Source organism: Ochotona curzoniae, unplaced genomic scaffold (assembly GCF_017591425.1).
Source record: "Ochotona curzoniae isolate NIBS_2020 unplaced genomic scaffold, NIBS_Ocur_1.0 scaffold_2453, whole genome shotgun sequence".
NCBI classification, from domain to species: Eukaryota; Metazoa; Chordata; class Mammalia; order Lagomorpha; family Ochotonidae; genus Ochotona; species Ochotona curzoniae.
The window spans coordinates 17,994,077-18,019,048 of record NW_024467094.1 but is presented as its reverse complement, the minus strand read 5'-3'; the positions used below and the strand labels follow the sequence as shown (position 1 = coordinate 18,019,048).

Genomic DNA, 24,972 nt, shown 5'->3' with positions numbered 1-24,972 from the left:
ATTTGGGGAGTGAACCATGGAATGGAATATCTATGTCTCCTTCTCTGTAAATGTGCCTTTCCAATAAACATTAATAATTTTTTTTAAATGAAAGAGCAAGCTAATTCCCACACAGTCCTGTGTTTCCTTTTCTGGAAAAAAAAATGCAGAGAAGTGGGTCTTCAGCCCATCCACGTCCCACGTCAAAGTGCTTGGGTTGATTCCTGGCTCCAGCTGGAGATTCCTGCTTCCTCCTAACGCAGGTGGCAGCCCAGGGAGCTGGGTCCTTACTACCCACAGACAACACCCGGACTGAGTTCCAGGCTCTTGTGGGTATTTAAGGGGTAGGTTAGAAGGTAAGCACTCACGCTCTCTTTCTCTCTGCTCCCAAATTTAAATCCCGGGTCTTGCAACCTCAGACCTCTTCCCAGCTGGGCAAAGCAAATAAGCTGGTAAATTGTTTACCTTTTGCTTCAAATGCTTCAAGTTGGTTTTATTCCTGTTTGCCATGACTACCTCGTATAGAAAACTTTCTCAAGCAAAGATCATGTCACACTGCTGAACATAAACTGTATTTCCATCATTGCTGAGTGCTAGAGATGGACATGAGGCTGCCACAGCATACCACATAAAAGTGCAGGTTTGCACAGTAGGATTCTAACAGTCTGGAAGAGCACAGACATGCAAGCCAGCACAGATCAGCATCCAAATATAACAGCACTAACCTGTGCAGCCACACACCTCCAGCTGCACATCCATTTCCCAAAACACAGAGGACTTCAGCCCATTGTCCTGGCCTTAGAAATGGCACAGAAAGAATTCTAATCACAGGTCAGATATTCTGGGAATTGCTGGAACATGGCAAAGTGCACACACACACAGAGCTAGAGAATTGGTGAAACACCCAAACTTTCCTAGGACAGAGAGGAAGATTCACAACCCAGAGAACGATCTTTATTGAGACTTCACTGCCTTGTCTACCACCTCTAAGGGAACTAAACTGCTCAGGCAGCCAGCTCAGTACAGCAGCAGCGCCCTCTGCGGGCCCTAAGACACTGGCTTAATGAAGCCATAATCCATGCACTTGATGAGACATTCCCGTGCCATCTGGACCACTACTGCCTTCTTCTCATCTGGCTCCTGTTTGCCAACCACGGTCAGGATCTCCAGCAGCTCACTCTCCACCAGCTTCTTGGCCAGCTCCGCGTCGGCCGCCAGCAGGTTGTAGGCGATGACCAGGCCCCGGTGTTGGACTGACAGCTGGTCATGCAGGCAAAGCCGCTGTAGGATCTCCAACCACTGGGTGGTCTGCGGAGGGGAAACAGTGTGGAGGCTTAGAGGAGTCAGTGGAGAGATACAGTGAGGGAAGAGCCAGGGACAAGACAAAGAGCAGTCATCATCCAGACCCTTAGCTAAGTAACGTAAGTACGGCCACACATCCAGAAATAGCAGATCATTTAGTTATTATTCAAGCAGCTTGAAAAGCTAAGGGACAGGCCTGAGAAGAATTGGGGAGCAGATTGTTCACAAAAGAGGAGTATCACCCTGGGCACAGGGTAACGTTTGCCTCTGCCTACCCAGATGGCTTTCCGCCAGTAACTCACGCACTCAGGCAAGCTCTCTGCCAGCCTTCACTCTAACCGCAATCAGCCCAGAAGTCGGGGGTGGTCCTCTCCCCCACCCCTCCCATCTCCTCCACACCCTCTTGTGAGGCTGCCCAATACTATGCATGGGAAGGCAGGGCTGTATATAGGCCACTCTGATCACACCTAGGAAGCAGACAGGAAGCCAGAATGGCACCAAGAAGCTGACTCCCATTTCCTTTAATGGACACACACGGGGCAGCAGCGAGAAACAGCCATTGGCCTGGGTTTTGGAATCAGAGAGACCTGTGTTCAGGCCCAGCTCAGCCACCTGCTGACCGATGATTTCAGCCAGGCTGTTGACCCTCTACGCACCAGGAGCCTCAAGCATCACCTTCTAGTCTGGCCTCTACACTGATGAGTTCATGAGAGGAGCCATAGATGGCACCCAGCTTAGCAAGGGAGCACAGTGGCACCCAGCAAGTGGATGTGGACAAGAGTGATGGCTCAGGACACTGACATGGGATTTTCCTCTAGGGCTTCCTGGTCCTTGTTACCCTCCCCTTAGTCCTCAGCTATCAGCAGAGTCTGCTTCCTGCACGCTCTCAGATGGGGATCCAGACACAGGGCAGAAAAGGCACATTCTTGGCTTCTGAGCTCCTAAAGCAGACTTTGCCCCCTGCCCCAAGGAAAGGAAACTAAAGTCCAGTTGGTTATGGTAGGATCCTGGGAAAGTTTCCACTGCTGAGAGGTGACTGGTGATGGGCACATCATTGCTGGGATGAATCCTTGGAGGCTCAAGGGAAGGGGAGACAGAATGACAGAATGACGGACAAAACCCAGACCAAGAGTTTGAGCTGTGCAGACCTGTTCTTGGGAGTTAGTTATCTGATCATGGATCCTACTGCAGAGACAATTCCTGCAGTGGCTTCAGAGTGTCGCCTCCAGACCAGAAGGATCTCAGTGCCAAACAACTGAGTCAGAATGTCCAGGAAGGAGGTTGGCACGCAGCCTAGGGGTTAAGATGTCCTGGGCCCAAATCAGACAGCCTGGCTTGAGAAGTGGCCCTGCTCCTTATTCCAGCTTCCTGCTAACGCTGACCCTGGAAGGGTCAAGTTGCTGTGATGGCTCAAGTCATTGGATCCACGCCACCCACATGGGAGACCTGGCTTCCAGCAGTAGCCATTACCAGGCACTGTTATGGGAATTTGGGGGGAGGGCGTAAGTCAGTGAGCAGTTTTATCTGCTCTTCCTCCTTTTCTTGTGTCTCCATGTCTCAAATAAACTACATCATTTTAAAAAGTAATGTTCAGGGCCCAGCATGGTAGCCTAGTGGCTAAAGTGCCGGTTCTAAGCCTGGCAGCCCACTTCCCATCCAGCTCTCTGCTTGTCACCTTGGAAAGCAGTCAAGGATGGCCTAAAGCCTTGGGATCCTGCACCTGCATAGGAGACCTGGATGAATCTCCTGGCTCCTGGCTTCAGATTGGCTCAGCTCCAGCCATGCGGCCACTTGAGTCAGCAAATAGAAGATCTTCTTCTCTGTCTCTCCTCCTCTCTGTATATCTGACTTTTCAATAAAAATGTTTAAATCTTTTTTTAAAATGTCCAGCTAATGAGCCTAAGGAACCAGGAGGTACAGACTTCCCTCTCTTTGGGTGGTAAGAAGAGATCCTCAGGGGTGGCAGCACTTCTACAGGGGCAGGCTCCCAGAGTCCACCCATCCACTCCCCATCCCCAGAGCCCGCTCTTACCACTTGGGTCATCTTGATGCACAGTTTCTTATGGGCCGCTGTCAGCATGGCCAGGGCCCCCGCTGCTGCGTTCTGCACTTTGTCATCATCCTCCCCACAGAGCAGCACCACCAGCTTTAACCGGTCGTTCCCATCTGCCAGGAACCTCTCCTGAACCTATAGGAAGCAAGTGCATCTTCTTGGAGAAAAAAAAAAAAATGCCCATCCCCCAACCTGCCCTAACTGAAGAAGACAAAATGCTAATGATATTCTCGGACCCAGGAAGCCTTCTTGGATTGGTGAAGGTGAAAGGGCTACAAATGCCTACAGGTAAAAGGCAAATAACAATAATAATAATACGGACCCCTCCACACCGTGTGTTCCACCACATCTTGCCTTTAATTATCCATGCCAAGGGAAAGAAGCCAGCCTGACATCCAGAAGGAGAAACCGGGCTGTTTCTCACATGATAGACAGGGCGTTAAGATTCATCATAAAACGACTGTGGGCTCTGAAGGCACAGGTGCCCAGGGCAATGCGGCACCCTGGGTTATTGAGTTAGAATTGCTTTCCCACCTCCACCAGGGAGAGCACCAGCCATCTGAGCGACAGCAGGGTGGCCGTGTTCAGCGCCATCCCAGCTCCCGTGACTTTAACCTGTCCCTTTCAGGGAGCAGCACCCAGGTTTCAGTACTGAGAGGCCACAGGCAGTGTCTCACTCCAGCACCTCTCATACGAGGGCCCGGGAGCACCTCTGGTCTGGCTTTTAGGTGCATCTAGGGACTCAGATCTGGCTTGGTCTCTGATTAGAGTCAGGAAGAAGGCATCCATCGGATAACAGAAATTTGTCCTGCTATTGACCATGAGGTATATAGCATGTTCGGAGCATTTTGCTTTTATGAACCTTATCATGATCATGGTCATGTTGCATTGTAATTTCTATGGAAATAAGAATCATTCATTACATGTTAGCACTAAAAATACCCTAAAATTGCGCTTTAGTGTTTTTTCATCTTCTCAGTATGTGGAGCCTCTGTAAACCCCAGTGGTCCACCACCCACATGCCCTCTGAGTGGCCCTGGTCTCATCACTCTGCTATCAGGTTATTCAGGCTAAGTCTCTCCCATCCCATCCTGTCCAAACTTGGAGGTCAAGGCCCCAGCTCAGGAAATTACTTGGCATTTGGTCCTTCATGCACATATTTCTTCCAGGGCCCTGACAGAGAGGGAGCTACAATCTAGGAAAGATTCGGGGTACTCTGAGTTCTCCGGTCAAAACAGTACCTTAGCGTGGGTACTGGGCTTAGTTCTTAAGGTGCTACTTGGGATGTCTGCACTCCATATTGGAGAGCCTGTGCTGCAGTCCTGGCCCTACTCTCAGTCCCAGCTTCCAGCTCACGTGCACCCAGGGAAGCGGCAGCAAATGGCTCAAGGACTTGGGTCCCTGGCACTCATATGGAAGACCCCCAGTTGAGCTTCCAGCTGCAGGCTGTGGCCCTGTCCAGTCTTAACTATGGGAGGAATTTCAGCAAGAGGGAGTTAAAAAGTCAGTGGGAGAGTCCTTTCTCTCCTTATCTATGTGTGTGTTTACCTCTCAAATGAAAAGAAACAAACAACTTTAAAAACAAAAACCACTCAGTCTTACCCCAGGACTTTCTTTCACCTGACCCACCCATGCCCTGAGCTGTCCGCTCCCCACCCGAGTCCCTGCCCTCACCTCCTTGTGGACCACCATGTTACACATGCACTCAGTGGCCGCCTGCCTCAACTGGTCATGATTTTCAAACATGTAGTTCTCGATGTCTGCCATGGCCTTCTCCTTAAAGATCTTCTGCCTGAGGTGGGAGGAGAGGAGAAAGACAGTGCCTGAGTCCTTTGTGGTGAGCATTCGTATTGGGGGCCACCCAAGGGCCACGACCCCGCTATCCCTACTCAGCCCCTGGGCACTTTTGTAAACCATCATAGGAAGCTGTGTCTTGGGCTTTGGACTTTGGATTGGGGTCAGCCACATCCCTCGCCCTGTTGTCCCACCACTGTCCTCCAGGGGCAGCAGCTTCAGCACACCAAGTGTGTGGAATTTCCCCCGCAAAACCCCCACGGGATGCCTCTCTGCCCCGCGGCTCCCCTAGAACCCAGCCCACTCACCGCAGCTTGTCGCTCCGCCCAGAGAGGTTGGTGAGGCCCAGCAGGGCCTCGTAGTTCTGAAGGCCATCCCTCTGCGTGTCCAGGAGGCTCACGAGGGGCCGCACCACCTCATACACCTGGGGAGGGGGGCAGGCAGTACCAGGAGTGGGTCACGTGAGGACATGTCCCCCAATGTCCCCCAATTCCCTTGCGTCTAGAGATGTCCAGCTTTCTTTATTTTCCTTGTTTTTATTATTATTATTATTATTATTATTTAATGAAAAACACATACATGCACACAGAGAGAACTAGAGTAGCAACAGCCATGGCTGGGTCAGACTGAAACCAGGAGCCAGGAATTCCATCTGGATCTCCCAAGTGTTGTGGGGTAGACAGCTAGTTAAGGGTCACGAGGTTGGAAGCCACTCCCCCAGCATCACCTATGGAACCTGAGAGGGGCTGTGTTGCAATGTTGCATAATTACATGCCTTCCAAGCCCTCCATAATGTCCCAAGGTAGGGAGGGGCTCTCCCTCTTGGTCATGTGCTTCCACCACTCTGGCACTCTGACTCTTGGCCTCCCCAGTACCTGCTTGCTCTCTGGCTTCCCAAGGACAGGTATCCCCTGAGCATAGTCCCTGTGTGTCTGTATTCCTCACCTTCTACTCACTGCTTGGACGTGACAGTATAGATGTTAATGCTAAGATGGTTTGTATTTCTAGTTTGTGCACTTTCAAGAGTTCCAGGAGGGGTGAGACCTAGCAATAATGGAATGTGGGCAGAGAAGCCAGGGAAAAGTGAATGTCTGCAGCTTTGGAAGTGTGCCCAGACTGTTCACTGTATGCCTCTTAGGATAACTCTTATTGCTGGGGAAACTGGGACATAGGTCTTTGGTTTAATGGATGGATTTCAGGGTAATGACCATTGTTCCTCTCCAGGTTTCAATTCAGACTGGATTGCCATATGGACTTGTTATTTGCTAATTTCTAGTGGGCCCTGTTATCACCAAGCTTGGTTAATAACGTTCCTTAATACACCCTGGACTTGGCTGGTGTGATCTCACTTGCACTGCACAACACAGGTAGGTGAGGCATCCCCTGCTGCCTCTCAGGCTGTGCACTAGCAGGAAGCGAGTTCAGAGGTGGAGTAACCAGGACATAAACCAGGCATTTCAACAGGGATACGGGCATCCCAAAGGATAACTTAACTGCTGCACCACCCACCCCGAATGCGATCTGATTTGATCCTAAGAGGCAGGATTATCTCCTTCACTGTGTACATAATAGAATGGGGATTCTGGAAGGACAGTCCTGTTTGTCACCTGGTTATAATTCAGGTGCCTCCAATTCACTCACATTCCATTGCCTTCTCCCAGGCTGGGTGATGAGGAAAATACCCCCAGGACTCATCTCACTGCCCCACCCCATTCACCCAACACTCACCCGCTCTCCAGGAAAGGCAATATCTGGATTGGAGACAGCGGCGATCTTGGCCAGTGCATGGGCTGCCTTCACCTTGCCCACATCGGTGCCCTCCAGAGCCAGGGGGATCAGGGCCTGCAAAAAGAGCAACCTCAGCACCTAGCCACAGACCCCCAGCACTCTCTGGGCAGACTCCTGGGGCTATCAGAGGGCCAGGAGGACTGCAGCACCGTCAGCCCTGGATCTCATAGGAAACCATGCAACAGTTCATCACAGACACTCCCCTGGTTTCCAGGACACAAAGGTCTTTACTCATACTGCCACCTCCATCCACATGCCCCTTCAATCTCTGGAAAGATCATCTGTAAACTGAGCTTTCGCCTGCTGCCCAAAACAAATCATGGCAGCAGCCATTTACTGAGCTCCTACTCTGAGTGAATAGAGAGGAAGGACGGGGTTGTTGTGTAGCAGGGTAAGCCACTGCTTGGGATATCCACATTCCATGTCAGAACACCAGTTCAAGTCCCAGGTATCCCACTTCTGATCCAGCTCCCTGCTGCTGCATCTGGCAGACAGCAGGTGATGGCTCAAGTACACAAGTACCCGTCACCCATGGGAGACCTGGATGGAGCTTCTGGCACCTGGCTTTGGCCTGGTCCAGCCCTAGTTATTTCAGGCATTTGAAGAGTGAATCAGCTCGTAAAAGATATCGCTTTCTCTTTTGAGTAGATGAAAACATACTTTTGAAAAATATATCCGTGTATTTCCTTCAGTCCTTGGGAGATTCCACAAGATGAGTGTGTGATTTTTCCCCTCCCTGATCTATAGGAGAGGAAGCTAGTCACTCGGGGAAATGAAGTAATGTTCCTAAGGTTACACATCTCAAAGGGGAAAGCGCCAACAAGTCTTTGGCAGAAAGGCCCACAGTCTGTACATCTGCATCAACTTCTTTCCAGTGGCAAGGAAGATAAACAAGATTCAAAAGAAATCCCACAGAACACCCTAAAAACCAAGCAGAAATTGATCTGGGGCCATGGCACAGACAATACAGACAAATGGGAGACGATTTCCAGGAGGTTGGAATGGGGTGGGGGCCAGACAAGGAGTGTGGAGGCACATGTACTCATAATTCACACACACATACACTCACACGTGCACACACACACACATACAAGTGTTCCTCCAACAGCACAGCCCCTGCTGGAATGGCAAGGATAATGTCCCTGCCCACTATTACCTTGCCACCACCTTGAGCCACAATGGTCCCGCGGTCCTTCGGGTTGTCACACAGTGCCAAGAATACCCTACGGGGGCCAGGAGAACATGGGATGCACTAGCACTCCCTCCCAGGCATCAACAAGCCCCCTAGTAGGAGCCAGAGCAACCCTCCCCTGCATAGCCTTGTCCCAGAATGAGCAGTCTGGGAGAGACACAGCCACGGAGTAGGTGGCTGTGGAGAGGCAAGGCCAGAGCCATCCCCTACCTGTTGAGAGACATCAGAAGGCTCCTCGCTGTCCACCCTCACCTGTGTGCCCTGGCCTCTCTGCTCTCATCACCACCCTCTCAGTGTACTTCCCACTCCACACATGCTGCAGGACAACTCCAGGTCCCTCATGTTCCCTACAGGCTGCCTATCTTCTCCGATGCTGTTCCCCTGCCTGGAACCTTTCCTTTCTCTGCACTTGTGTGGCTCCTTTTCCTTCTGGAAGGCTCTGTTGAACTGTCACCTCCAGTCCAGCCAATGGGATTCCCATGCCCGTGCTCCCCAACTCTGTGTTTCCCCCAAGGTGGCACTCCAACATCACACTATGATGGTACCCTTGTTCCCCTCTCCTACTAGGCACACACACCGTGCCTTCAAACACTGAGAATAATAAGTAGAATGTAACAATCTCTTGCCTGCTGATATAAATGATCTGCCATGGCAAGTCACATTTCTGGGTCCATCCCCTCCAATCCCTTCTCTAGGGGCCCCAGTGGCTGATCCCCACAACTATCCCCTACCATTACAATTCCCATACCCAGCTTCCTCTTCTCCCTCCGCCTCCACCCCTAGCCTCAGCCCCAGGCCCAGGCCTTCGGGTGCACCTGGCTAGCAATTCCTTGGTCTGGTCAGTGAGGATGGCACTGTCAGCCTTCACCATGCAGGCCAGAGCGGAGATGACACCTGCCTTCAGGAGACGCTTCACCCGCATATCTATGAAGTCCTTCTTGTCCTGGGGAGACAAAAAAGTGGCAGTGGAGAAGGGGCTAGGGCACCGGGTCCATCTGTATAGGGAATAAAGTTGGCACAATCTGCAGGTTGAAGAACAGTCCCCAAGGATGTTTCGTGGAGCCCAAGAATGTAAGACGCTACATGTTCAAAGGGACTTCACAGAAGAAAAGCAGGACAGAACCCTGTCTTATCTGGGTGGGCCCAGGAGAATCATTAGGGTCTTTATAAAAGGGACATCTGGCACTGGTGTGGGCAGGTCACACTGCCACCTGCAACACTGGGACTGCACATGAGCTCTGGTTTGAGTCCCAGCTGTTTTATTCCAATCCAGCTCTCTGCTGATGTGCTTGGGACAACAACAGGAGGTAACTCAAGTGTTTGGGCCCCTGCCACCCATGTGGGAAACCTGGATGGACTCCTGGAATTAGCTTGGCTTAGCTCTGGTCACTGCGGCCATTTGAGGATGGAACCACCAGATCGAATCTCTCTCTTTGTCTTTCTCTCGTGTGTGTCATTCTGCCTTTAAAATAAATAAATCTAAAAAAAAAAAAAAAAAAAAAGTTGGCTTGATCCAAGATCACAAGCGAGGAGCAGAGGTGCCCTCCAGTGACACTGCTTGGAGGACAATTGCACTCCAGAGTTCTGAGTGAAAACACTCATGTTGTTTTAGGATCACCCCTGTGGCAAGATATGCCAACAACAACCAGAAACTCACACATGTGAACGTGTGAGCAGCTGCCTGGGAAGGGAATGGCAGGACCCGCCCGCTGCCGGGAACAGCAGAAGCCTTCTCCTGCTTGCCGTCCCTTCTCCTAGTACCAAGCCCAAGGGGCTGGTCCCACAGGAAACTCAATCCCAAAGAGTCACTCACAGAGGAGTGAAATCAGAGAAAAGTCAGCCAGGGTGAGTACTGTGACGTGAGAAGTTAAACTGCTACTTGGGGACAGCCACATCTGATATTAGAGTGCTTGGGCGAGTCCTGGCTTCTCCATTTGCCACCCAGGTTCCAGTGTGCCTTTGAAGCAGCAGGTGATGGCTCACAAGTTCTTGAGTCCCTGCCACCTATGGAGTTCCTGGCTCCTAGTTCAGCTTTTGTAAGCATGTGGAGCATGAAGCAGCAGATGGAACCTCTCTCTTTCAAGCAAATAAATAAAATCCTCCCAAAAAATGAATAAGCAACCACAGAGAACACCAGATGATCTATGTATTGCTTTTCTCATAGAAGGTCGGCACAGGAGTGGTACAGGCAGGGGCGAGAGGGGAAGCAGATGGAGCTGACTCAGTGAGAAATGAGGCTTTGCCAGAAATTCAAAGTCAGCCCCAGGGAGCAAGGTCACGCCCAATAATGCGCACTGATAGATCTTAGGAAGAGGATGGCAAACCGGGACCATCTCAGAGCCACGCTGGAACCTCGGAGCGGCAACCGAACACTCCATCCACTCCCACCTGGGTAAAACATCTCTCAGAGACTGAGATGTAAAAGACACACTAAGTGGTCTTCCAAAAGCAGACGCAAAGGGACACCACACACTGACTGTAACAAAAAAAAGAAAAAATTAAAAAGAAGAAGAAAATAAAAGCTTCCGGTAGGTGGGCCCGCACATGAAATGCCTGCTGTGCTGACGGAATTGAAAGTGTTTCTTTCCTTTTTGTCTGTACTGCAATATAGTTCTATTACTTTGATCCTTTTATTAAAAAAAGAAGAAGAACCTAAATAATTCTGCTAACTGTGGGGATTCTGCATAGATTCATATGCAAATCACTTACAAGCCATATCTGTACTTGCAGGGAATCAGGCAGAAGGGCTCCAAGGGAAAATCAGTGTCATGGGGCTGATGCTGACCTCTCTACTTCCTCCTCACATTTTATTTCTAATTTTAAAAAAGATTTATTTTATTTTTATTGCAAATTCAGATATATATATACAGAGAGGAGGACAGACAGAGAGGAAGATCTTCCATCCGATGATTCACTCCCCAAGTGACCACAACAGCCAGAGCTGAGCTGATCCAAAGCTAGGAGCCAGGAACCTCCTCTCCCTCATGCAGGTGCAGGGTTGCAAGGCCTTGGGCTGTCCTCGACTGCTTTCCCAGGCCACGAGCAGGGAGCTGGATGGGAAGTGGAACTGCCAGGACTGGAACTGGCACCCATATGGGATCCTGACACATTTAAGGTGAGGAGGACTTTTAGGTGCTAGGCCACAGCGCTGGGCCCATTATTTCTATTTTTAAAAGTTTATTTTTATTGGAAAGACAGATTTATAGAGAGAAAGAGAAAAAGAGAAAGATCTTCCACCCATTGATTTACTCCCCAAAAGACAGCAACAGCCAGAGCTGAGCCAATCCAAAGCTAGGAACCAGGAGCTTCCTCCAGGTCTCCCACACGGGTGCAGGGTCCCAAGGCTTTGGTCTATCCTCTACCTCTTTCCCAAGCCACAGAAACAGAGCTGGATGGGAAGTAGAACAACCAGGACATGAACCAGTGCCCATATGAGATCCTGACACTTGTAGGTATAGGATTAGCCAGTTGAGCCATAGCACCGGCCCCTTCCTTCTCTCATTATTCCTACCTAGCACCCATGTCCTCAAACCCAGATTTTTCAGGAAATCAAGTCTGTATGTATTAGAAACATTAAATAAAGCTGTGTTATGTCCATGAAACCAATATCCTGGTTTTATTTGTTTTCTCCAACTATGAAAACATTGGTTCCCTAGCCCACCCAGAGCAAGATAAAATAAGCATCAGGGTGGTGTTGTGGCATAGCTGATAAAGCTGCCACCTATAATGCCAGCATCCCATATGGGTGCCAGTTCAAATCCTGGGTGCTCCTATTCCAATTCAGCCCCCAGCTAAGGTACCTGGAAAGGCAGCAGGAGATGGCTCAAATCCTTGGGCCGCTACAATCATGTGGGAAACCAGAAGAAGAGCCTAACTCCTGATTTTGGTCTGGCTGAGCCACTTCCAGAGAATGGAAGATTTTTCTCTTTCTCTGTCTCCCTCCTCCCCCTCTCTAATTCTACCTTTTAAATTTAAACGAAACAAAACTTTTAAAAAGTAAAAATAAATAAAGCAAAACAAGACACTAGCACCCCCTGGCGGGGAAGCTTGCCATGATGGTCTTCAAAGAATATGTATGTTCTTCTACATCACCCCCAAGGCACCCATACCATAACCAGGGTCACTATTTTTTCCACCCCACCTCTTCTGAAGGAGGCACAGGCATCTGTCCCTGCCCTCTCCCATGCCCACCTTGGGGTGCTCCTCAGGCACGTGTTGCTTGGAGAACTTAGCCAGCTGCACAAGCTCCGGGATGACTTCCTTGACATCGTAGCTGTTGGTGCAATTCACCAGGGTGGTGGCCACCGAGTACAGGATGGTCTTGTCACTGGTCTGGGGCACAGAGCGGGGAGAAGGCCACTCGAGAGAAAGCCCGTGGCTTTGGGAACAGAGAGGCTGGCAGGGTTCTTCTTGGAGAAAAAGCAATCAACTCTGGAGGGGAACCCGACCTTGCGCAAGAAATATGGGAAGAAATGGAGCCCAACCAAATAGAACAGCACCTACACAACCTGCTAGCTGGCCCTGGTGGAAATGTTTCCCACAGTCCCTCCTTTCCTGGTGTAAAATAGCCAGGGAGGGGCAAGTGTGTGGCACAGCCATCTAGGATGGTGGCCAGGACGCCCATATCCATATCAGAGTGCCTGGGTTCAAGTCCCACCTCTGCTTTCAATTCCAGCTTCCTGCTAATGCACACCGAGGGAGGCAGCAGGTGATGGCTCAAATACTTGGGTCCCTGCCACCCACACGCGAGCTCTAGCTTGAGTGACCAGCTTTGTCCAGTCCAGCTGCAGTCCCGGACATCTCAGGCATTTGAAGAAGTGGATCAGTAAACGTGAGCTTTCTCTCTTTCCTTCTCTATAACTGCCCTTCTCAACCTCTCTGAAATAAAAATTATCCAAAAGAGCCAGGGAGCTGGCCCAGCAAGAGAAGAAAAGCATTTAGGAGGGACTGGGAAGAAGGGGAGGGACCCAGGGGGGTGGGACTGTGTTACAACCCTTAAGACCCCAGGAACACACTGCAGCATCTATGGAGATGAGCTCTAAATCAGCTCCTAGTCAAGTCCATTATATAAAATAGCATAGTGTTTGCATGTAACTTGGATGTATCTTCCTGCAAACTTGAAATCACCTTCTGACCACCTACAATGCCCAGCACAATGCAAATGGATGCAAGGATGAACAGTCTGTCCATGTGTAGCACAGACACACTAAATATAACAATTTTCTATCTGTGCTTGGTCAGAACTGCTGATGCCAAGGGCTGGCCATACCAACAACCTAAAAGGCACGAAGAGTCCTATGTCTGTTTTATAGGCATGTTAAGATGAGGGTCAGGAGGAGGGGAACCACCACTCCAGGAAAGAAATGGAGCTCATTTGCATGAGGGGCAGAGGACAGTGCCTGGGTGAGGACATGGGAATCCAATCCCTGTGGGCCTGGATCCTCCTCCCGGAGGTCAGGTCCATACTTGCCTTGGCCAGCTCAAACATGGCCTGCAGGGCCGGGATGTCCTGCACAAAGTCGTCCTTCACATCAGCGTCCAGGGTGAGGTAAGCCAGGCCCTCGACGGCCCAGCGCCGCGTGCGTGTATCTATGGAGGCGTTGCACAGCCACCTGGAAAGAGGAAGGGAAGGTGCCCAGGTTCAGGTGGGTTCCAGGGTAGCAGCCAACAGCCGAGGGGTCTCTGGCTAGCCAGCGTCCACTGGAGCCCACCCTAGGGACCCCCCCGCATGAAATCCCAAGCGGAGGAGTGGTGGGTCCCTGGGAGGAAATCAGCCCCTTACTTGCGACACTGCTTGGCCAGCTTCTCCGTGGACCCTTCTGCAAACTGCCGGAGGCCATAGTCAGTGCCACCTGCAGAGCCCAGCTTGCACAGCCCCTGCGCGGGAGGGAGACACGTGCAGTATCAGAGACTCCAGGTATGAGCCCGAACCCCCTCCTCAAACTGTTTCCTGTGGCAGGAAGGCTTCACCCCTTGTCCTCATACTGCACAGCCCTGCTGGTGTGACCTTGTCTCGGCTGCCTTCCCAGTGTCTCCAGCTCGTGAAGCGGTGGGCTTTTCCCTGCCCTCATTTCCTTGCCATTTTGACCTCATGGGTGTTGAGAAATCAGTGTAAGCGATTGCCAATATCTGACACTGCGGTGGCAAACCTTGTCACAGCACACAAATCTACAGAGAAAACCTACCCTGCAGGTTACACAACCAGACGCATAAGATCTTATCCAGAAAAAAACTGGACTCTAGTAAGGAGAAAAATTTGCCTTCCACAGAAAGAAAACGTATAGCAGAAGATAATATTAGCTTTTAAAAAGATTCAAATGAACATAAAATGAGATCAATGGCTCAAATCTTTGCTATAATTGTTCACAAGAAAAAGAAGATACTAGTGAAAATCATTTCAGCAGGATGGGAATGGATAGAGCAAAGAGGTATGATAATGTTGTAGAGAAATGGATTAAGAAATCAAACTGGGACCAACATTGCGGTGCTGTGAAGTAAGCCGCTGCCACCTGTGTACAAAGGAGAAACAGCTGCCACTGTGAGGCTGGCATCTCGTAGCGGAGAAGCATTTTGAGTTCTGGTGGCACCACTGCCACACAGCTCCCTGCTAATGTGCCTGAGAAAGCAGCAGACAGTAACCCAACTACTGAGGACCCTGCTGTCCAGGGGAAAGACCCGGATGGAGTTCCTGGCTCCTGGCTTTGGCCTGACCCAGCAGTGGCCAAATTGTTCACCCTTTGGGAGTGAAAGAGCAAAATGAAGATCTCTCTCCTATCTTTCTGTTGTTGCTCTCTGGTTTTTGGATAAATAAATCCTTTTTTAAAAAATGGTGTTTGGGTGCTCAGTCTGAAACTACTTTCTGTACGAAACACCACCAGGATTTGCATGATTTGTGAGCACGGAGCTGAATGCCTCAGGGCGAAGCAGCAGGCTCTGAAACGCAAAGCTGCTCCGAAAAGTTCATGGAAAGAGCAATTAAAAGGGCTCGTTTGGAAACTCTGCAGGAAAACATCTGAAATCCACCCACAGTTGTTTCCTAATACTCATTTTCCATAAACTTTTTGCAGCCAGTTCACAGATCCTCACTGCCCCAGTAGAGCCTGTGGACGGTCAGGAGTCCCTTGAAGTGTGGTCTCCTTTAGGGTGGAGACCACGCCTCACAGACCTCAGCCTCCTGGGTGCCTGGCCTGGGTGGGTGGGGATGTGGCAGGTGTACCCACCACTAGAGTGCGGATCTTGATCTTCTCGTTTTTGGTGGTCTTATAAATCTCTTTGAGCAGTGTCACGCCGTTGGTGATGATGAAGGTGGCGCGGCTGAGCTTGGTGGAAGCGTGGATAAGGGCCTCCACTGCCACCAGCTGATCCGCCTCGCGCTCCGAGCCACACAGCGCCACCATCATCTCCATCACACCTTTCAGGCCCAGCAGCTGGTTGCCCAGGTCAAAGGGGCCCTGCAGGATCCCAGACACTGTCTGAATGGCATTCACGTTCTTGTCCATGTCCTGGGGATCAAACTTGCCCCTGAAACAGAGAGCAAGGGTTGGGAAGAGTACTGGCCCAAGGGAGCAGAAAAAGTCTAAGATCTGGGGCCTGGTGCCATGATGTAGTAGGCTAAACCTTTATCTTTGACACATATGGATGCCAGTTCTAGTCCAGGCTACTCCACTTCCAGTCCAGCTTCCTGCCTGTGTGCCTGGGAAAGCAGTGGAAGACGGGTTAAGAGACTGTATCCCCGCACCCTGTGGGAGACCCAGAAGTAGTTGATGGCTCCTTCCCTGGCCACTATAGGCGTTTGAGGAGTGAACCAATGGATGGAAGATCTTCCTGTTTCTCTCTCTCTCTCTCTTTAAATAACTGCCTTTCAAATAAGTACAATTTTTTAAAAATCCAGAACTGCTGACGCACCTCCCTTCTTATGGTGGGAGCTAATTCTTCTTAAGGTTAGACCTGAGAGTTTGCTTCTGAATAGACTGCGGTAGAATAGCGGTATGGAGCTTCTGAGGCTGGGTTCTAGAACTTGGTACAAGAAATACTGCCCCTCGCTCTAGGGGAAACCGAGGGAGCACACTGGAAGGACATCCAGTGGCCTGTGGAACCAAGCCCTCCCAGTGGGAGCCAGCACCCATATGCTGGCCATGGGAGAGTGCCATCTTGGAAACTTCTCCCAGTTCCAGCCAAGCCTTCAGAGGTGGCTGCGGCCCTAGACCTGACCCTAGTCTTGACCCTAACCTATGACTGTAGCTTCATGGCAAACACCGGATCCAGCCACGCCCCAGTCCCCCTTAGTTGCACCACAGTAAGTCACCATTGCTTGCAGTTCCACTGCCGGTAACAGCCCGGCCGCCAGGCCTCCAGGACTCACGTGATGTACTCCTCGCAGATCTTGCGGAAGTGATCCCGCTCCGGGTCGCAGCGCAGGTCGTCGTACAGTTTGTTAATGAGGATAGAGGCCAGCATGCGGGTGTTCTCGGTCAGGGGCAGGCAGGACGGCAGGTCTGGAACTTGCCCCACAACCTTCAGAATCTTCCTAAGGCCTGCGGGACAGACAGGGGAAGAAAGATGAGAATCCAGTGGGCCCTGCCCTCCCACGTATGCCCCCATCACCAGCCTCACTGGCCCTATGGACTGGCAGCCCTGGGTTTACCCAGAGGGCAAGAGTCCAGGAATGGGGCCCTGCATGGTGCCTACCTGAAAGGTTTTGGGGAACCCCACCACCTGCTCACCATTGTCCACCACATAGATGGTGCGCGAATTGTCATGAATGGCCAGGTCCTTCCTGGGGACGTTCTTATTGAGCAGGTTCAGTGCCTGGTCTCTGCCCTGGCCGGATACCTTCTTACTAACCAGCATGTCCAGCAGGTGGCTGGTGATCTGCTTCAGGTCCTTCTTGGTGTCTGAGGATCAAGAGGACAGCGATCAACAGATAGGAATAGAAAGTCTCAGATATACAGGAAGGAGGAAACTTCCAGAAGGACTTTGGAACTTCCTGGGCATGTGAATTTCCCAGGAAATTACAGCCTTGCCTTGCCCATCCCACCCTCTTAAAAAGGAGGGAAATGCCTAAACAACGTCCTCAAAGGCAGCCTGGGCTGTCCCAAGCAGGATTCTCCAACATCCCATGCCACGCTTGGATGGCTCCAGTTCTTAGAAAGCTCCTCATTCCCAGGCACGACTGGCAGAGATCCAGAAATGCTTTCTGCAGTTTTTAATAAACGGATCTGATACAATAGTTTCTGGAAAGAAAATGTACACTGGTCACAAAACTCTCTCGCCTTCTCTTGCTCTCTCGTGTATTCTCAATCTCTCTCTCGCTCTCTCGCTCTCTCTCTCTCTCTCACACACACACACACACCCAGGCATGCTGGGAGGATGAATGCAAGCTTGCCTCTAACAGCAGGACTTCCCTGCCTGCTGACGGGTTCCACAAGGAGACAAATGCTTTCTCCCAACTTTGCCCTGTCTAACCTCCCCGTTCAGAAGTGTTTGTTCCCACTCTAGGATGGAGCTCGAAGGCAGCCAGGCAGAAAGGAGATCATCCAACCGTGTCAAAGGAATACCTGGTCAAAGAATGTGGCCGCCCATCTGGACCTGGAAAAGGGAAGACGGTGGCCATGGTGGCTTGTTCTCATGGGGCGAGACCCCAGCCTCAGCCTGAAAGGCTCCGGGAGAGGACTGGGTAGAAACCACCAGAAGATGGGCTTGAAGTCAAAGTATGGCAGAATTTTGTAGCAGAAATGTCCAAGAACTGACCGCTTCCTAAGGAAACTGTAGGAACTTATGTCCCGTGACCCCCACGCAAGACACACCTTTGGGTTTCCTGTTTTCCATGCCCCCTCCCATGCTGGCAGTGGTCTGGTCACCCCTCCCACACTGTGGGGATTACACATTTAGAATCCAGTCACTCTATTATGCAGAAATTCAAGCTGGTTTCCAGAGAGGCCACAAGAGGGAAAAAATGCAAGATTTCCTGTGAATATCTCCAGTGAGCCAGCAGCCATCCAAAGGAGACCACCTTGGACCTTCCAAGAATTCTAGCTCAGAAAGAAAAGGGGGATTTGCTGACCACTACAACAGTAAAGGCAGAGCCACATGGAGAACACAGGACTCCAGAAGGCTCGTATTATTCATAAACAGCTCTTAGAAACCAACAGGGACAAGGTTGGCATCCCAGCAAGAAACACAGGTAACAGCATGAAATCATTTAAACTCAAACAGCTAACACGCATGAACACAAAGAAACTCAGTCAACCTCACTAGCCTTTTAAAAATAATGTTTAAAACGTAATTGGCGGGCCCGACGGCATGACCTAGCGGCTAAAGTCCTCACCTTGAACGCATCGGGATCCCATCTGGGTGCCGGTTCTAATCCTGCCAGCCCCACTTCCCATCCAGCTCCCTGTTTGTGGCCTGGGAAAGCAGTCGAGGACGGCCCAAAGCCTTGGGACCCTGCACCTGTGTGGGAGACCTGGAAGAGGTTCCTGGTTCCCCGCTTCGGATCGGCACAGTACCAGCCGTTGCGCTCACTTGGGGAGTGAATCATCAGACAGAAGATCTTCCTCTCTGTCTCTTTAGGGATGACAGTATCTGAATGTGCTGAGAATCCATTAGGAAAGGGGGCTGCCATTGTCTCTGGGTGAGGATACAAGTGGATGAGCCCTCTCAGATAGCAGTGGAAGGGATGTGCAGGAGGAACTGAGCTCTCACAGCCTTTGACTACAGCTTTGCCCTGTTTCTAGGATTTGTTCCAAGGAAACAGTCACAACTGTGAACATAGTATGCAAATAACGGATACTGAATTTTTTTATAAACATGCACATTGGGATCCATCTAAATCTCCAATAATGCAAAACTAGCTGATAAATTATCATACCTGTATACAAAGAAATATTTTGGGGATTATTTAAAATAAACTTTCCTGAGTGGGCCAGCCTCCATGAGCTCCCAACCACTGCAGGTGCCTCTAAGTTCATGAGGACCTGGACACATGTGTATACAGGATACAAATGTGATGTTAATCATGTTTAAAATTACAAGAATACTTTGGAGGAACATTAAACTGCAATGCAATGTTAAGATAATCTTCAGTGGGGAAAGAAAAAAGCAAAAAATTATGCTTATCACACTCCAGTTTTGTTTAAAGATACTTTTATGGACAGAGAAAGCGAGCATGAAGGTTACCTGCATCTAAATGAGTGAGCACAGATTTTGTTCCATCTTAAAATAGGTCTGCGTTTTTCTAGTTTCTCCAAGAAGTCTCCATGACTGTTTCCAAGTTGTAGTAAAACAGAAGTAACATAAAATTTTGCCACTGTAACCATTTTCCAGTGTACAGTGACATTAAGTATGTTCTCAGAGTCCTGCAACCACAGGACTCTTCCCAGCATAACAAACTTTGAATCCAATAAACCCCGTTTCTTTCTAGTTTCTTTTTAAGGGCCACACGTTGTGTACTCAGTGATGGGTGAACAGTTGTATTGCTGCCACCTTTTGGCCATAGTGAGTACTGCTGCCACATCTCGTAATCAAAAGACAATAATAAAACCACCCCACCTCCACGGACAGGGATCGCACAGTCTGACACTGGCGGGGGAGGGGGAACCAATGCTGTAAGGCGTCCCCTACCTAGAACCAGGGCCTCCTCCTTCCCTCGGTGCTCCCGCTTGTCCTCCCCGGAAAGGGCGTCAATGATGGCCTGGAGCAAGTTGCAGACGGCCAGGGACATCTCCTCGTTCTCCACGGACATGAGGCTGCAGATTCGGTCTATGCGGACTGCGTGCAAAATTGCTGTGGCCTGGACCCCCACAGAAGTCACCATCAGTGCCTCTGCCCTTCCCTGTCAGTGCCATGCAAGTGGAGGGGGTGACAGCCACCCCTGCTCCACCCCCTGTAGGTGGGAATGACCCAAGCCATGCCCCTTTCCAGAGATGCAGAGCTGGGCCATCTCACACAGGAGCCACTCCCCACAGGGTCACTGAGCACTGGCCAGCCCACATCTGCATGCGGTGAAATAAGAAACAGGAGAGCACTTTAAAAAGCTTTTGAAAATAGAATTACAAGACAAGTGCATGTTGGTGCAGAATATTTCAAAGCCCATTCATAAACTTCTTATACTATACATATTCTATTGAATTTTTGAAGATCTTCTTGTATGCATGGATTTTTGACAGTTTTTTGCACCAAAACAGACTCATAATTCTACTATCCACGAATTGTCTTGAAGTTCCCTCATATGCACTGGACTTCAAAGACCCAATATGAAAAGCGATAAGCTTGCAGTCAGTTCTTCCTCGCAAAACCACTTTCACTGACCGTATCCTCGCTTAGCCACATTCATTTCCAAAGACTGGAGTCTGCTCCACTCAGCTAGGGACCACACAACCAAGGCTGTGGCTGGGGAGCAAGGAGGGGGCTCTCTGGACTGCCAGCCCCGGTGAGTACTGCCAAGCATCCCGCAGCTCTCACCCGAGCTCGGTGGCCACTGCACATGCCCGACAGGGTGCGCACTGCAGCCAGCACCAGCTCCGGCTTCTTGGTGTCCAGAAGCTGCAGCAGCAGGGCTACTCCATTGTTCTGGAAGATCCTCTCAGCCCCTGCTTCCTCGCGGCCCAAGACAATGAGGTTGTTGGCAGCCTAAAGGAGGGAAGAGGCAATATGGTCACTGAGATGGCTCGGCTGCCCAGGACTTGATGGGCAAGTAAGGTCCAGCACCATGGCTAAATTGGTTAATCTGCCCCTTGCAGACACTGGGATCCCATATGGGTGCCAGTTTGTGTCCAAGTTGCTCTACTTCCCATCCAGCTCCCTGCTTGTGGCCTAAGAAAGCAGTCGAGGACGGCCCAATACCTTGGGACCCTGCACCCTGGGATCATGGTGACCTGGTTCCCAGTAGCTCAGGCTCTGTCCTCCAAGGCCAGTGGCATTGGTGAGACCCCACCCGATGGGCGCAGCGCGCCCTCTGCTGGCGGGCACTGCACACTCACCTTTTCCCGCTTATCCACCTCGCTGTTCTCATCCAAGAGGATCTCAAACATGGTCTGTACCCTGGAGTCTGTGGAGAACTGCACGCGGAGCTGTGGAGAGAGAAGCGGAGCAGGAGTCAGCTCGCACAACTGTGGTCCGTTCCACATAAAGTCCACCTCTGCAATATTCAGGAGGGCAACTCAATCCCAGCACACGGTGGCTGAAATGACGGTTGCTGGGACAGAGTGGTGAGCAGGGTGCCGCTCCCATGCCCTAAGATGGGCGGGTCAGAGACCCACTCCGCTTCCTGCCAGTGCAGACCATGGCAGGCAGCAGGAACGGCTAAGCACTTGGGTTCCTGCCACTCAGGTGGGCGGTCTGAATGGCATTCCTGGCTCCTGGCTTCAGCCTGGCCCAGCCACAGGCATTTGGGAAGTGGGCCAGAGAATGGATCAGCTCTGTATCTTACCACTAAAACATATTGTAAAAGAGCCATTGGCACTCCGGGCTGCCCGTCAGCAGCCCAGTTTGAGAACTGTGTGGACAACTAGAGATTAGACATTCGGACAAAGTGAGTCAGGAACCCAGGGCAGCTCCCAAGCACAGGTTGGAGTAAACAGAACCCATCATCTTGTTTGGGGGTCAGGGACTGCATGCTCCCCTCCTCAGCCCCACCGGGCTGCATCTTCCATCAAATGTCCTAGACACTCACGGTCTGCACCTGCCAGCTCCTTCCCCGCCCGCCCTCTGCTTTGCTGCACTGCTCCACACTCCCATGGGGGTGAGCAGAGGTCTTTCCTGCACCCACCCACCCCCACCCATCTCCCTTTCAGCTGCATGTCCTCAGCCCCCCAGTCTGTGCCCTGCACAGTGAGCCATGGTCCTGCCTTGGGGCTGCACCAAAGCAGAGGCCTTACTGACTGAGGTCGCTCCTACTCTTCCAAGGGGTTCCTCAGAGAGTTACAAGCTGGGCCAGGAAGAAGGTTCTGAGCTCCTCACCCCTGGTCCAGCATCTCCCCATTCCCTCACCCCTCCATTTCCTAGAAGAAAGTTTATCTTGAGGCCAGCACTGTCATGTAATGGGTAAAGCCCACTGTGGCACCAGCACCCCCTGTGGGCACCAGCTCAAGTGCCAGCTGTTCCACTTCCCATCCAGCTCACTGCTTGTGGCCCGGAGAAAGCAGTGGAGGACAGCACGAGTGATTAGGCCCCTGTACCCACATGGGAAATCCAGAAGAAGCTCCTGGCGCCTAACTTCAGATTGGCTCAGCTCCAGTCATTGCAGCTACATGAGTGAACCAACTGGGACAAGATTTCTCTCTCTCTTCCACTGTAACTTTGCCTTTAAAATACATACAATAAACTTTTTTAAACTATTTTTTAAAGTTTTATTTATTTTTACTTGAAAGGCAGATATACAGCGAGGAGGAGAGACAGAGAGGAAGATCCTCCATCCAATGATTCACTCCCTAAGTGGCCACAATGGCTGGAGCCAATCCAAAGCCACCTCTTCCTGGTCTCCCACACGGGTGCAGGGTCCCAAAGCTTTGGGCCGTCCTCGACCGCTTTCCCAGGCCAAAAGCAGGGAGCTGGAAGGGAAGCAGGGCTGACTGGAATTAGAACCAGCATCCATATGGGATCCCGGTGCGTTCAAGGCAAAGACTTTAACCACTAAGCTATTGTGCCAGGCCCAATAAACTTTTTAAAACAGAGAAATAGAAACAGAGTTTCTCTTTCTTTTGTCTCTGTCCCTCATCAATATCCCTTAATTCTGAGGCAACATCTGACAGGATAGAGGAGGATGGAATTATGGATATACGAAGAGTGATTTTTTTTTTTCTACAAAGCCTCCACCTGCAGGTGAAAAGACCCAAGTTACAGCCATGGCCTTCCTGTGCCTCCACCCCGATGGCCCGCTACCCTCACCATCCTCACTAGGGCTGGAAATGCAAACAGCCAGGGGTCTGGAGGAAGATACCCGGGATTCCTGGGGAAGGTGCTGGGCTCACCTTCTCCTGAATGCTGCCATTGAGCCGCCTCAGTGTCTCCTGGAAGTTCTGGTTCCGCGGCTCGAGGGTGGCACAGCGTTGCACGTCCTTGAAGGCCTGGTCCAGCTTCCCCAGGTGCTCCAGCGCCTGGCATCGCCGGTACAGAGCCTTGATGTCTGAGGAGTTGATGTCGATGGCTACGAGGGACAGATGGGCAGGGCTTCAGAGTACCAGGCTGCAGCCCTTCCCAACCTGGCCACTGCAAGGGGTAATGCTCCTGCCAGGAGGGCAGCCCTCCAGGCCAACTCTCTGGCTAACCCCGCCTTTACCAGGGACACCTGCTCTAACCCCCGCTCCAGGATCCCAGCCAGGGGCTCACCCATTAGGTGAGCATCAGGCCACCCTGGTCAGAAGCCTCTGCCCCTTCCTATCTGCTTCTGGGCCTTTTATTCCACGCCCAGCCCTGGAAGCCCCGGGATGAACTCCAACCTGCCTTCCTTGGGGCAGTCTGGCTGGGGTATGCAGGCCTCGCTGCAGCCCACCTGGGGGTTGCTTCCTCTGAGCTAAAAAAAAAAAAATTGCTGTTTCCCTCAACCACTAACCACAGGATATGTTTCCAGAACCTTCTCCATCTGATTACCTCCCCCTTTGAATTCAGTTGTTTCCCCTGTACCCCCATCCTCTCCACCCCATTCCACATCCCTACCCACTCCCCCTGCTCCCATCCCCCCCCCAAAAAAAATCCAAGCCCAAGATAGAGCATGCAGAGGCAAAGGTGTGAGGCAAGGGTAAGGCTGCTCACCTCTTGAGGCATCTGCGGCTGCCTGGACGTAGCTCTCCTGCAATGCAGGAAGGAGGCAGAGGATCAGTCAGTGTAGGCCTGGTGCAGCTAGAGGATGCTGGGGTTGGGGCCGGAGAAGCCACAGGCCAGCAGAGGCCCAAGAAGCACCTGTTCCTGGATGTGCAGTGTGGACAGCCTCTGGCCATACAGAGACCCAGGTCCTCTGCTACCCCCTCGGAGAGCTCGGGCAGGTGAGTTAAACCCTCTGGGCTTGAGTGCTTGTCTGCAGCATGTGGGTCCCTACAGCAGTCCCTAAGACACCCATGGGAAGCACCTGCCAAACCTCAGGCAGACCTGCATGGGTTTCTGTCTCTCCAGGGACACAGCGTGATGAGTTTCTACTGACGGGATCCAATGGGGGACAGCTGGGATGGTGGCCAGATTAAGGGGCTGCCTCCCTCCCCATGGCCTTCTGCCCCACAGCCGGCCCACCCTGCCCCCCACTGCCCACCCAGCTCCAGACCGTTTTCAGGCCACAGGCTGCCCGGTTCCGGTAGAGCGTGGCCAGCAGGGCCTTGTCCTTGGTCAGCTTCAGGGCCTGGCTGTAGCTCTTGGCGGCTGCTTTGTAGTCCTGGAGCTGGAAGTGCTGGTTGCCTTCCTCCTTCAGCTTCACGGCCTCTGTCTCTGCCATCTGCCGGGACACAGGCAGCTCCTTTGGGCCAGCCCCCCACTCCAGACCCAGGGCCGGGATTTTGACCTGAGGTCCAAACTCCCAGGTCCTGCCCCACCTGGGGGGCAGGCGGAATTCTGCCCAAAAGGCATCCTCTCTCTGCACGCCCAAATTCTCACCCAGAAAAATACCGAGATGTGTGCTCAGAACTTGGCCCAAGCCCAGAGGATCTTCGGGTGCCCAGGTCCCTCTGAGCCTCTTGGTTGGGGCTGGCGCTCTCACTCCAGGCCCACCCACCCCTGGCCCAGCTCACCTTGTCTGCGGTTGCCCCTGCCTGCGAGGCTGCTGGCACCTCTAGCCGGCCAGGCCCAGTCTGCCACTGCAGCCCTCACTCAGGAGGCTTTATCACGCCTGCCCTGACTCCACACCATATTTGTCCACAGGGGCAGGTGCTCCTGGAGTGTG

At 51.6% G+C, this 24,972-nt stretch overlaps 1 protein-coding gene across 2 annotated transcripts; it reads right to left on the bottom strand.

The window, feature by feature from the left end:
• Positions 1-639: 639 nt before the first annotated feature.
• On the bottom strand, positions 640-24,531 carry UNC45B (unc-45 myosin chaperone B). Of its 2 annotated transcripts, XM_041000547.1 has the most exons (19): positions 24,361-24,531; positions 23,859-23,895; positions 23,078-23,253; positions 21,089-21,178; positions 20,571-20,738; positions 19,731-19,899; positions 16,832-17,002; positions 16,471-16,642; positions 15,329-15,629; positions 13,891-13,985; positions 13,579-13,720; positions 12,300-12,440; positions 8,924-9,051; positions 8,073-8,139; positions 6,857-6,970; positions 5,437-5,552; positions 5,009-5,126; positions 3,314-3,469; positions 640-1,287 (listed from the first exon to the last, which is right to left on the bottom strand). In XM_041000547.1, the coding sequence occupies exons 1-19, from the start codon at positions 24,526-24,528 to the stop codon at positions 1,027-1,029; spliced, it is 2,790 nt and encodes a 929-aa protein (XP_040856481.1). In that variant the 5' UTR covers positions 24,529-24,531; the 3' UTR covers positions 640-1,026. The 2 variants fall into 2 exon arrangements, with proteins under 2 accessions (XP_040856481.1, XP_040856482.1); XM_041000548.1 differs by lacking the exons at positions 13,579-13,720; positions 13,891-13,985 and having other exon boundaries at positions 24,361-24,528.
• Between the last annotated feature and the right edge of the window lie 441 nt (positions 24,532-24,972).